Source organism: Aspergillus ruber (assembly GCF_000600275.1).
Source record: "Aspergillus ruber CBS 135680 unplaced genomic scaffold scaffold00055, whole genome shotgun sequence".
Taxonomy (NCBI): Eukaryota; Fungi; Ascomycota; class Eurotiomycetes; order Eurotiales; family Aspergillaceae; genus Aspergillus; species Aspergillus ruber.
In genome coordinates, this window is record NW_024467351.1 from 19,236 (window position 1) to 31,550 (window position 12,315).

Here is a 12,315-nt window from a genome sequence, read left to right on the forward strand (position 1 = left end):
CCTCCGCAATCACCACCATTTCAATCTTCACGCCCTCATATTTAAGCCCATACATATACCCCAACCTTCAAGATGAGGGTAAGCCTCCCTCCCACCCACATCGCATCGCGCCTTCTCCCCAACTCCAACCCCAAACCCAACCCCCAGAAAACAGCAACTAATAAACAACCACAGATAATCGACCCCCAAAGCGCAACTCTCTCCAACATCGAAGTCCTAGCACACATAACCTCCCACCCCCCCCGGCGCCCACCCAATCCACCCCCCAACACAAACCCCCGAAACTTCACCCCCAGTCCAGACCTCCGCGACCACAATACCGTCATCAAGGAAATCCACAACTACGTCTCCCGCCTCTCCCCGCACCTCCTGAGCTATCCGCAATATGTGCATGAGGAGGAGATGAAGAGATTGGAGGAGATGGAGGCGTTGGTGCAGGGGCCGCGGCAGGGGCAAGTTGTTGTTGGTAAGGGGGGAAGGGATTTGGGGCCTACGGAGATGGATAAGAGGCTTGGGGGGTTAGTTAAGGGGTTGAAGCCGTTTGGGTTGACGAAGGGGGAGGTTCTTGTGATTTTGAATTTGGGGGTTGGGTTTTTGCAGGCTGCTGATGGTGGTGAGGGGCAGGGTGAGGGTGAGGGTGAGGAGCAAATGGAGGTTGATCAGGGACAGGGCGAGGTTAATGGGGAGGTAGAGGGTGAGGGGCAGGAGGAAGGCGAGGGGGAACTCCCGGCTGAGGATTATGGTGCGTTGGCGCTTTTGGATACGGTTATTGAGGAGAGGGAGGAGAGGTTGTCGAATGAGGATGTTGCGCAGGTTTTGGCGGTTATTCGGGAGGCTTTGGGGCCAGGGAGCTCGTGATTGAAATTTGATATGGTATAGTCTACCTGCATCGGTTATGATTTATGGATCTTATAATTGCATCTTTAAGAACGACTACGAAACAAAGTTGAATGAAGCAATATTATTCACAGTACTGCCTTAACCAACAAGCACCTCTGCGCCATGGATAGATCTGTATATCTCATCCCGTAAATACCACCCAACAATAAATCAATCAAAATGGAAACAGATGGCAAACACATAGGAACGAAAAGAAAAGTGAGTCCAACAAACTCACGGCATGTGATATCATACAAAATGAGAAAGGTCTTGAGCAGCAATCACTTTTATAGAAAAGGGGATTTTTTTTAAGCATCGCTCTTCCGCTTCTTCTTCTTCTTCTTCTCGCCGTCGTCGGCGGCCTCGGACTCGTCTTTCCTCTTGCGCTTTTTCTCGTCGTCGTCCTTGGACGACTTCTTGGATTCCTTCTTGGACTTCTTCAGGTCCTTCTTGCTGACTGCAGTAGGGTTGCCATCTGCATCGAATGTGATCTCGCCTCGTTCGAGCTTGCGCTGGTATCTCTTCACACTCAGACCGGCCTTTTCTGCTGCCTTTTCGAGTTCGGAATCCTTGCTCTTCTTGGACTTCTTCTTGCCAGAGTCTGAGTCGGAGTCGGAGTCGGACTCCTCCTCACCAGCATCAACCATCTCCTCATCCTGGACTTCTTCGATGAGCTTCTTGTCGCCCTTGGACTTCTTGGTTGAGGCAGGCTCGTCACTGTCAAGAGCGTCGGCGTCGGCGTTGTATTTCCGGGCTTCGTTGAGCTCGAACTTCTTAGGCTGGACGGCGGCGCCGTTGGGGGCGATAGCAACACCGCGGGGCTTGATGGGCTTGCCTTCCATACCAGCGAGCTTGCGCTCGAGGTTGTAGCGGGCTTCCGTACCGAGGGCGGACTTGTCCTCTTCAGTAGCGTCATCGTCCCACTCGGCGAGAGCGTCCACACGCAGACCAAGAGAAGCCTTGGCGGCGAGCACTCTTGCCATCTTACCCTTGTTCTTACCGGTGGCTTGACCGATCAGCGAAGCGTGGTAGATAAGACCGTACTTGGGGGTGTCGTGCTTGGTCTTCAAGGCACGGAACAGGGCCTTCTCGGCACCAAGGATCTGAAGGGTAGAGGCAGGGCTCTTGGAGAGGTTGGTAAGGCTACCGGCGTGAGCAATGAGACGAGCGCCAACCAAGTCGCCAACAAGGGCAGTCAGGTTAGGTGCGATCGCGTTCATGCGCGAAGTGAGGTAGCTGGCAAGCTGCTGACGGTACTCAGAGAAACCGACAACCTGTTCGGCCAAAGCCTGAATGTTCTCCAAGTCCTCCTGGCTGATCTCAGTACCCATGGAGCGATCCGCGGCGTTCTTGACGGCACCCTCAATCTCCTCAGGCAGGATCTCGGCAAGGTCGGACGATTCCCAGTTGGCACGCATGCCCATCTTCAGAACGAGGCGCGCATAGGCAAGGTTGTCGTTCAGGATCTTGGCCAATTCAGGGAAATGCCATCCGTACCATTCCTTCACACGCATGGCATAGGTGTTCAACTCCTTGTCCAAATCGTCCAGGAGGGCAATGGCCTGAACAATCATAGTGTCGATCTTGTCGGGCGAGAACTTCAACTTGTGTCTAGCAAGAGAGTGCGACAGACCGAGAGACATCGTAGACATGTCCTGGGGAAGGAGACCAGGGATTAATGTAGGCAGGTGCTCACGGATGGCACGGTAGATGTCGGTGGTGGACGAGTCGGCAATCAATTGAATAGAAAGGTCGGGGAGCTTGCCAATAGCGTTACCTTTACGATTATAACTGTCAGTTCTCTATCGCTGCCAAACACGCGACAATCGCTTCACATACCCAGCTTGGGGTCCGCAACGGCCAAAGACACCTTCTTCTCATCCTTGATCTCGTCAAGCAGGCTGGCGAGACGAGGAGAAACCTTTCCTTCAACGAGAGAAGCAACTTCCTCCAGAGCGGTAGCGGCGCTGTCGAATTTCTTGAAGCTCTTTAGCTTAAGCCTATAGCTCTGTTAGCGGGTTGAAAAATTTTTCCCACTGCAACCAGTGCACAATTTTCTCATCCAATGAAAAAATAACAAGGCAGACTCACAAGTTCGACACGCCCTCAGGAGTAGAGGCCTCAGCAGCCAGATCATCCTTCTTAAGGATCTTCTTGTCCTTGGCCTTCAGCAGGGCATAACCTGCGCTGGTTTCGGTGAGGATGAACAGCGTCATGATGGACGGCCACTGCTCTCAACTGTTACAGTAATTGAACAGTGAGAAATAAGAAGAGAAAAAGGAAGAATAAGGCCGGAGTAGCAGCAACGACCGATGGGCGAAACGACGGGGGAGTGTTGAAGAGTGTCGTCTGCTGCTTTTTTTACTGCTGGCGGGAATTTTTGCAGCAAAACTCAAAAAGTTGAAAAAAAGCGAGGCTGTGGCTGGTGCTGTGGCTGTGGATTATGTAAGGCGGTCGCCGACACATGGACAAGACGTATGCGGACACCTGCTGTACGGAGTATCTCAGGGCATTCAAGCTTGTTGCAATCATGGAGGGATTGTTTTTCAACATCAACGGCGGGTATGTTTGCTTTGCTCTTCGCTATGCTTTTCGCTGTGCTTTTTATTGGGAAGGTGCCTGAGCTCTGCTGACACTCACAGTTACATCGAGGGGATTGTTCGAGGGTATCGGAACAGCCTCCTCAGCAACCAACACTACAACAACCTGACTCAATGCGAGAGCATCGATGGTAAGCTTGCTTAATCTCCCAAGAATCCAACTTGTGCATGAACTGGTCTGACTCCCGCAGATGTCAAGCTCCAGCTAGCTCCCGCATACGGCGACTTCCTCGCCTCCCTCCCCCCAAACCCCTCGACCTCCGCGCTCGCTGGCAAAATGACCGACAAGCTCGTAGCCGAATTCCGGTACCTGCTAGCCCAAGCCACCGGCTCCACGGCCAGATTCCTCCAATACCTCACCTACGGCTACATGATCGATAACATCGCGCTGCTTATCACGGGCACCCTGCACGAGCGCGACACAAGAGAGCTCCTGGAGCGCTGCCACCCTCTGGGCTGGTTCGAGACCCTTCCAGTCCTCTGCGTCGCCACGAACATCGAGGAGTTGTATAATTCGGTTCTGGTTGAGACGCCGCTGGCGGGCTACTTCAAAGAGTCTTTGAGCCATCAAGATCTGGATGAGTTGAATATCGAGATTGTCCGAAATATGTTGTACAAGAACTATCTCGAGGACTTTCATGACTTTATCAACACTCATCCGGATTTCAGCGGTACGCCTACGCAGGATGTCATGTCGGAGATTCTGCAGTTCGAGGCGGACCGGCGCGCGATCAATATTACCCTGAACTCATTCGGAACCGAGCTGTCGAAGCAGGAGCGGAGAAAGCTATACCCGGAGTTCGGAAAGCTGTACCCCGAGGGTTCGTTGATGCTCTCGCGGGCTGATGATCTCGAAGGCGTGACACTTGCTGTGAGCGTGAACGCAGACTACAAGAACTTCTTCGATGCCGTGGGCATGACCGGTGGCGGCGGCGGATTCAGCAGTGGCTCGGATGGAAAGAGCCTGGAGGATTTGTTCTATCAGAAGGAGATGGAACTTTCCAAGGTTACTTTTACCCGGCAATTCACCCCATCTATCGTCTACGCATGGATGAGATTAAAGGAGCAGGTAAGTAACCCTGTTGATTCCATTGATTGACATGTGGAACTAACAGAAATACAGGAAATCCGAAATGTCACCTGGATCTCGGAGTGCATTGCGCAGAACCAGAAGGAGAGAATAGGAAACTTCATCTCCGTGTTCTAAGCAGCGTACTCTATTTTACTTGTTCATGTGTTCCGTCCTTTTCATATCGAGTACCCAGTCTTCTTGTAATGAGCGCATCTCGACTGTTTGTTTCCGTGGGCTTTGTTTTATTGTTGTTTAGGCGTTTGGAGAAATGTTTTTTTTATGTTGTTCTATAGGAAATAAGTTTTTGAATTTGCAGCTTTCCTTTCTTTTGAAATATCGTTCGATGGCTTAGATTGAAATTCTAGACTGTTTTGCTAGATAGTCAATTGTTTTCATTCATAGCGTTAACCAAATCAGATAGCAAGCTATGCCAGAATAGTTTGAACATGATCTTAATCTATGTCAAAAAGATTTTCTGTTTCCTGTTGTCTTCATATATGACCTTTAAATCATTAAAAGAGTATTTTTGCTTTTTGTTTGCCAAAACCGAAAATAAATCGTTCCAAATCATTCATTCGCAAAAGATCACCGGTATATCGAATCGAAATAAATTAAATCAAATCAATCGTACTGGAAGAGTACACTGATACTCTCACCGTGGTGAACACGGCGAATGGCCTATAAATTACTCGATTAATAACCCGTCCAAATGTAACATAATAACATTTGGTAAGAAAATAACTCACCTCGGCAAAAACATGACCAACTTCCAGAACTTCCAGCTTGGGGCATCGGCGCAAGTGTTCTGATTGGTCGACGCTGTTGGTCACGACAACCTTATCGAGGGCGCTGGCGTTGATGCGGTCAATGGCATCTCCGCTCAGGATTCCGTGCGTGATCAGGGCGATGACTTGAGCGGCGCCTTCCTTCTTGACGAGCTTGGCGGCGCGGGTGATGGTGTTGGAGGTGTCTGCGAGGTCGTCGACGAGGATAGCTGTGCGATCCCGTACGTCGCCGACAAGCATCATGGTCGCATTTTGGCGGTCTGTGATCTTTGTTGGGCGGCGTTCCTAGTAACGTTAGATAGTTCAATTAATGTAGCGCGAAGAGACTCACCTTATGAATCAAAGCAAAGTCAATACCCATCGAGTCTGCGATCGCAGTAGCGCGCTTGGCGCCACCCGCATCCGGACTGACAATGACGGCTTGCTTGTAGTTGGGAATGTTCTGCGCAATGTAGCTCTTGAGAAGCGGTCTCCCGTACAGGTTGTCAACGGGAATGTCGAAGAATCCCTGGTACTGAGGATCATGTAGGTCCATGGTGATGATGTGATCTGCTCCAGCGCAAGTAAGCAGGTCCGCGACCAAGGTACCCGCCTGCGCAACCCATTGCCTGTATCCGGGGCGCGGTTGGAAATCGTGCACCTTCAACGAAGAAGTGTTGCTAGCATTGTCATCAAGAACAACGCCGTTCAAGGCAGCAGCCCGGCTGGAATCCGACTTCAACGAATCCAGAGTGTTGCTGCGAGGCAGCCCGTTTGCGGGGCGCTTGTTATTGAGCTCCTCTAATTGAGCTTTGGCAAGGCCCTTTTGCAAACTTTCAGCGTTGTTTGTCCCATTGCCACCGGGGAGTGGGGTTGGTGGGGTACTCTCGAAGGTGAAGCCATTGCTGGAGCCTGGCTTGCCAGCAGGCGGAGCTTTGGCGAGGGGAGCCCCGGATTTGTTGTAGGGAATATCGCTCTGACGGGAGTAAGGGAACAATGGGAGAACCGCAGTCACACGGTTAGCGGATGCGGTTTTGCAAGCGGAAATGGTAATAAGCAGTTCCAGCAACATGTCATTGACCTTTCCACCGCCCGATTGGATAATGTAGACATCTTTCCCACGGACCGACTCCTTGACTTCGACTCTGGTTTCGCCCACAGCGAACTTCGAGAGAAGGACGTCCGCAGGGGGTATCCCCAGAACGCTGCAAATCTGCTGAGTCAAGTGTGGGTGGGAGGTACCACCAATGACGCAAATATTTCGGACCATTGTCGACAAATGAGCGCTTCAATAAGACTGCGAAGGTCGGAAAGGGGGTAAAGGGAGCGTATAGGAGGGACGAGGAAATCTCAGAAGGCGGAGACAAGGGCGAAGTGTTGATGGGGAGGAAAGGTTCCGGGAGTAGTAGGCGATCAGAATCGGTGAAAGGTGGTAGCGGCGGTAGAAAGGAAATTCAAAGAGGTTGGACAAAGACGAATGGAATTGAAAGGCCACTATCTCATGGCGGAAGACGTAAACTGAGCAAACGATGAGGATATGACCGAGGACTAGTTAGAGATGGAGAAGTCGGCATTGAAATCCAGAAACCAACTGAAGTCAGGCAGGCCCAGGGAAAAAAAAAAAAAGCCTCGTTAAGTGGAACCTCGGGGTAATGCATTCTAGCCTCAGGCATGAATTACCGTTTTTGGCTAGCGGATGTCCGAAATAGGAAAAAGGAAAGACAGTGATGAACGAATTCGACGATATCCAGGGAATTGTATAGGTTGCCAGCCATCTCAGAGGCAATAGAAGTGTCTTGCTGAACTGTGTCTGTCTGCTCCCCGGTTACATCGAAGCTCTAGAAGCACACGGTCTGGATTGGCCTAGATACAGGACCAGATTCAAGGTGCACAGCCAAAAGCCCAAAAGAAGCAGAAGAAAAACGACCCAGAAGATGAATTTCTATTACTCCATACCCGATCGTCGTTATGATACAAGAACAACTTTTCTTTAGTAAAAATGCAGACATGCGCATGCGCTTCGTGAAGGCCTGTATGATTTAACAGGGACGATACTCTTAGTCGCCCGTTCCAACTTCCCTGTAATGATAAAGTTAGCACTTGTCCATATGAGGCTCTTGAGGATATGGAGGTGGGTGAAGGGAGCATCGCTCACAGATCCAGTTGGACGCCATTGCTGATTCCATAGTCCTCTAGTGTAAGATGGTCCTTGAACGGTCGTTCACCCTGGCGTTTCAATAAAATCTCATGCGGTTCACGTCCAATGCGGGCGGCCACCTGTGCTTTAAACAATTCTGCGGAGAGGTCAGAGACATCGCGATATGCAACCAGCACGGGAGGGCATACTAATCGGGTCAGACGCAAGACACGGGATCGCAGCCTTCGTTCCCAGGCGGTCATTAACATTGACAACAATCATAGGTTCCGCAGATTGTGCAGCAACAGCAGCCTTCTTCTCCCTCTTCTCTCTCTTCCTCTCCCGCTTTTCCTCCTTCTCATCACGCTCTGTCCGTTCCCGACCCCGATCACCGTCTCTGCGATCACCATCCCTATACCGGTCTCCGTATCGATCTGAATCGCGATCTCGATCCCTCCGTGGCGAACGTGGTCGATCCCCTCCTCTGTATCCGCGCTCTAATCTGCGGTCGTCGCCTGCGCCTCTGGAATCACCATCGTCGCGTCGTTTTTCCTTCCATCGAAACCCGCCTGTGGATTTTCTAGATTTTTCGCGATCGGGAGATCTGCTTCGTCTGCGGTCATCCATCGTATAAATGCGAAAGTTTCGTAGCGTGAAGTTGGATTAGAATCGGTCAGACAGCGCGGACGCAGCAACGCCATGCAATCAACCGCACGTGATGATGTATTGCGGGTAGCTCCCCGATAAGCGCCTTTCCGTAAGGAGTTTAGACCCGCTGGCCGCCATTCAGGCACGACCAACATCGGAGCTCTTCTTGTACCATTTGAGGAGCTTCAACCCAATTCCAACTCAGCTCTTCAGGGTCGCAGGTGATCCAATTGATATACTGCCTCATAATGCCTAGTTACCTCAAAGTCCGACGTCCATCCCCGACGACCGCCTCCTTCACCGTCTCCAACGCTTCCCAGTGCACGAGTACCCCCGCCAAAGCTCTCTTCTACCTCCAGTTCCTCCTGCGTGCATGTATATTCGTCAGTGTCCTCGCCGTCTGCGCAGCGCGATTACGATCCTCGTTTTTCGCAAAAAATGGGTCTTGGGTGCGGTGGACGGCCGTATGGGCGAGTCCGTTGGGCGAACTAGCCTGTCGCATTGCGGATGAGTATAGTCCTTTGGTCGTAACGGTTGGTAGTGTAATTGCTCTATATGGGGTTTTTAGGAAGGGATATACAGGTGCGTTTTACTTAGGGATAGTTAGGATACAGGGATGTGAGCTAACAATTATTTGCTGGTTACAGAAGAGTCGCTTCTTGTCATACGGGGGTTGGGGATTCAGACGTCTACTTCTTCGAATTCGTATTTGTCCAAGGCTACGACGCGGTTTATTCCTACCACTGAGATTCAGGATATTGTGATACATGAGGCTTTCAAGGGGTTCGAGGTCCGGTTTTACCTTGCTGTTATTGTGGAAGGGGAGCGGAATGTTGTGGTGGTCTTTCCAGTAAGTATACCTGTTCATGTTATGCCGTGCCATATTGACGACATAGAATCTACTGCCGAAACGAGCAATTCTGGAGGAAGTTTGGAGAGGTTCTCGACATTGCCTCTATGACGCGAAATGATGAGGACGCTCTTGGTCCAAAAGCAAGGGTATAAGTCTAATTGCGGCTTTTTCAATCGACCTTATCGGTATGTACATGGCTGTTATATCAATTCTGAGACATTGCTTGGTCCTTCTTCTGTTTCGCCGCAAGCCATCTGGCGTTCTGGTCCTCCACGGTATCCATCTTCCTCTTTTGCAACACTGGCACATATTTGCCTCCTAACCTTGGCTCCTCAGACCCAACAAACACCTTCTGTCCCCGGTGTTTCTTCTCCCAACCCGCGTCTCCAAGCCCCCACCGACTCACGGAGCTCTGGTCACCCTGGCTAACAGCCAACTCTAGCAAAGAGCCCGCCAGGATCTCGTCTATCTTGCGCCGTCTCCAAACGGACCACAAGCTGTCGACCACGCCACCCATCCCGTATTTACCATCGCCCTTGATGCTGTGGGATCTGCCCTGTTTGGAATCACCAGCATAGATCCACTCTAGCGCATCCTCCCGGCTGTTGCTGTTCTGGTCGGGGAAGATACAGTCCCAGAGAACAAGTGGGGCATCCGACGCCATCTCGTACTGCGGTTTGCGGGGGTTCTCGGTTGTTTCTAGCAAATCACGGACAACAGTCGGTGGCTCGAATCCTTGTGCCACGAGGAAAAGGATAGCCACCATATGTCGAACTTGATGCCATAAGAAAGCGGAACCGTCAAGTTTAAATACATAGACCTTAGCTGCTTCAGAAACTTGGTTTTCCGGCGTGTCGGTGTCCATTTGCGAATCAGAGTCGGCAAGAGACTGGAATCCTGATCTGTTCACGAAACCAAGCGGAACGTTCTTGGGATCGACAAGTTCGATTTCTGAGCGGTAAATGATCCGCTGGAAATTCTCAATCTGCTTGGTTGTATCTAGCTTGCAGAAGTTCCGAAAGTCGCGCACGCCCTCAAAGTACTTGGCTGCTTCGCGCATAGCTTCGATATCCAACCAACCTTCTCTGTGCTTTGGCTCTGACCCATCCGGTCTGCGAGGCGCAAAGCCAAGAGGTCCCGGGGTAGGACTGAAGGCAGGCTGGGTGAAGAAGTATCTATACTGACGTTCGCGACAAGAGAACCGAGCATCGAAATCCTCAGGCGGATGCGGGCACCAAGCCAATATTCGAATATCTTCAGGAAGCACACGGTTTAACATGTTAATATAAGGCAATTCATCCCCGATATCATCCCAATTATCCTCCGGTGCATCCTGGATATCAGTCGTACTAGCCTGCTCACCCTCCTTGGGCTCTGGCGCATCACGCTTCGGCCGCGCACTGCGCACCCTAATCCCAACAACCTGCCCAAACGCACTAACCCCACGATCCGTCCTCCCCGCCTTCGAATACTGACACCCCTCCCAATCAAGCAAAGCCACCCTATTCCCTTTCATCACATTCTCATGCTCCGCCGGCGACGGATTCGCAGGGAAAATCAACCTCGTCATGCGCAGCGCCTTCCACAATTCCTCCTCGATCGTCGGCAATGGCGTCGTATTCTTATTCGCATGTTCGAATCCGTTATACCGCTGTCCGAGGTACGCGAACTTCAGCGCGATGAAGCGCGTGTGGTATCTGGAGGGATCCATTTCCCTGTGCGCTTTTGTGGGACGAGTAGGTGCAGGCGTTTGTGTTATGTCGTCGTCAAGGGATCGTTTCTTCAGTTTTTTATTCGGGGGAAGAGCCGTTTCAGTGTCTGTCACTTTTGTATCCGGGGGTAGTACGGCCGCGGCCGGCCTCGTAGTAGTCGTGGTATTTGTGTTGGTAGCATGTTGACTCGTCCGAGAATGCAATTCACGCTCGAGACTCGTGATCCTCGAAATCAGCGTATCCTTGTCCCAGGTCCAGTAATTCGGTCTCCCCTCCTTTGCATCGCAGGATGGCGGGGTTCTCGACATAGTTGCAGTATTCTTCTTGGTGGATAAGTAACTGTAGGAGTGCGATTTTTGTTTGTTGACTGTGGCGATGAAATCGTTTAAAAGAATGGAAGACAGACAGAATCGTCTTTGCAATCTCCACATTCCCTTCTGAAGGATTGGTCGTGTTTGCGATGGTTGAAGTACAATCTTATTAGAAAAAATCGGGGTTGGTAATTTTATTGTAATTTACGTGTATGTTACTATTATTTACAGACTCCGGTCTTATCAGTAGATATCTTATCAGTTTGACTTTACTTCATCTTCATCCAGAACCCTCTTTCAACACCCATCATCTCGTTCTATCAATTGAATTGAAAGTCATCGCAATGACAACCCCAGAGAACCCCGACAAAACAACTATCACAATTCTCCTCCTCGGAGACCCAGGATGCGGCAAATCAACCTTCCTCTCGTGAGTCCCCAATCAACCCAAGCGCAAGGTGTTAGATGATAGCAGAACAGAACAAGCTAACCAGCTTCTTTCTCAACACAGCTCCTTAAAAACTCCCCTTGTCAGACCCTTGCCCTCACACTCAAACAATCCACCCCCGGCCTCAATCACGAAGCCAGAAATCCTCCGCGACACAGGCCAACCTTTCCTCTACGATATCCGCTTCTCGCGCAAATCATTCACACTCGAGTTCTTCGACACCGCAAGCCCGAATCAGCATTGGACGACGCTAAGGCCTGATGTTGTGGTTCTTGCTTTTGATATTTCGGAGAGGGGAGGTTTGGAGGGGTTACGCGGTGTAAGCATTTCCCTATTGTCCTAGGTTCAATGATGTGATATGATATGATGGTGGACTACCATCATGAAGTATGAGTGATTGATAATAACTGGGGTGAATGTGGTAATGGGCAGTGGCGAAACGAAATAACATTACATTTCCAACATGGCTATGGCGAGAAAATCCCCGTTATGATGCTCGGTCTTAAGCGGGATTTGAGAGTTGAGAGTGAAGGTATTATTTATCCGCAGGAGGTATTCCTTTCCCCTTCTATTTTTATTGGATTATGAAGGTAGATGCTGACATAGAAAGACATATCGTATTGCTCAGGAACTGCGCTGTGATCGGTATGCGGAATGTTCTGCTGTTACAGGGGAGTTGCTTGCGGAGACGTTTGAGGATATTTCGAGGATGGGAGCTATGGCGAAGGCGGGGAAAGGAACGGAGAGTGACGGGGGGTGTAATATTCTATAGTGGATTTCTGCTGTTGTTATGGTTGGTTTTTGTTAGGGCTGGAGTTGGACATGATACCCGTTTTTGTTATCGTTTCTGAATTTGAATATAGACATAGTTATGTTGTATGGGCAAGGGGT

At 50.5% G+C, this 12,315-nt stretch overlaps 8 protein-coding genes across 8 annotated transcripts; 4 read left to right on the forward strand and 4 right to left on the reverse strand.

The window, feature by feature from the left end:
* Positions 1-72: 72 nt before the first annotated feature.
* Positions 73-858, forward strand: EURHEDRAFT_519300 (uncharacterized protein; the record flags this gene model as incomplete). The annotated part of the gene is made up of 2 exons (XM_040786777.1): positions 73-78; positions 175-858. The coding sequence occupies 2 exons, from the start codon at positions 73-75 to the stop codon at positions 856-858; spliced, it is 690 nt and encodes a 229-aa protein (XP_040633911.1).
* Positions 859-1,187: 329 nt separating this feature from the next.
* Positions 1,188-3,095, reverse strand: nop58 (RNA-processing protein NOP58; the record flags this gene model as incomplete). Its single annotated transcript, XM_040785202.1, has 3 exons — positions 1,188-2,656; positions 2,719-2,879; positions 2,971-3,095. The coding sequence occupies 3 exons, from the start codon at positions 3,093-3,095 to the stop codon at positions 1,188-1,190; spliced, it is 1,755 nt and encodes a 584-aa protein (XP_040633912.1).
* Positions 3,096-3,316: 221 nt separating this feature from the next.
* EURHEDRAFT_417637 (H(+)-transporting V0 sector ATPase subunit d) lies at positions 3,317-5,010 on the forward strand. Its single transcript, XM_040783248.1, has 4 exons — positions 3,317-3,441; positions 3,522-3,610; positions 3,671-4,548; positions 4,603-5,010. Exons 1-4 carry the CDS (start codon positions 3,344-3,346, stop codon positions 4,684-4,686), a joined length of 1,149 nt encoding a protein of 382 aa, XP_040633913.1. The 5' UTR covers positions 3,317-3,343; the 3' UTR covers positions 4,687-5,010.
* On the reverse strand, positions 4,876-6,699 carry EURHEDRAFT_313544 (ribose phosphate diphosphokinase subunit PRS5). Its single transcript, XM_040778312.1, has 4 exons — positions 6,101-6,699; positions 5,668-5,959; positions 5,298-5,621; positions 4,876-5,229 (listed from the first exon to the last, which is right to left on the reverse strand). Exons 1-4 carry the CDS (start codon positions 6,583-6,585, stop codon positions 5,173-5,175), a joined length of 1,158 nt encoding a protein of 385 aa, XP_040633914.1. The 5' UTR covers positions 6,586-6,699; the 3' UTR covers positions 4,876-5,172.
* Positions 6,700-6,925: 226 nt separating this feature from the next.
* EURHEDRAFT_417638 (ubiquitin-like protein HUB1) lies at positions 6,926-8,127 on the reverse strand. The gene is made up of 3 exons (XM_040783249.1): positions 7,662-8,127; positions 7,471-7,609; positions 6,926-7,394 (listed from the first exon to the last, which is right to left on the reverse strand). Exons 1-3 carry the CDS (start codon positions 8,077-8,079, stop codon positions 7,373-7,375), a joined length of 579 nt encoding a protein of 192 aa, XP_040633915.1. The 5' UTR covers positions 8,080-8,127; the 3' UTR covers positions 6,926-7,372.
* A 221-nt stretch (positions 8,128-8,348) lies between these two features.
* EURHEDRAFT_382160 (PIG-H family GPI synthesis protein) lies at positions 8,349-9,071 on the forward strand (the record flags this gene model as incomplete). Its single annotated transcript, XM_040779500.1, has 3 exons — positions 8,349-8,682; positions 8,748-8,950; positions 8,997-9,071. The coding sequence occupies 3 exons, from the start codon at positions 8,349-8,351 to the stop codon at positions 9,069-9,071; spliced, it is 612 nt and encodes a 203-aa protein (XP_040633916.1).
* Positions 9,072-9,078: 7 nt separating this feature from the next.
* Positions 9,079-11,119, reverse strand: EURHEDRAFT_417639 (pseudouridine synthase DEG1). Its single transcript, XM_040783250.1, has one exon. It carries the CDS (start codon positions 11,094-11,096, stop codon positions 9,159-9,161), a length of 1,938 nt encoding a protein of 645 aa, XP_040633917.1. The 5' UTR covers positions 11,097-11,119; the 3' UTR covers positions 9,079-9,158.
* Positions 11,120-11,278: 159 nt separating this feature from the next.
* EURHEDRAFT_417640 (putative Rho-like small GTPase) lies at positions 11,279-12,257 on the forward strand. The gene is made up of 4 exons (XM_040783251.1): positions 11,279-11,406; positions 11,488-11,743; positions 11,857-11,976; positions 12,035-12,257. The coding sequence occupies exons 1-4, from the start codon at positions 11,321-11,323 to the stop codon at positions 12,194-12,196; spliced, it is 624 nt and encodes a 207-aa protein (XP_040633918.1). The 5' UTR covers positions 11,279-11,320; the 3' UTR covers positions 12,197-12,257.
* Positions 12,258-12,315: the final 58 nt, after the last annotated feature.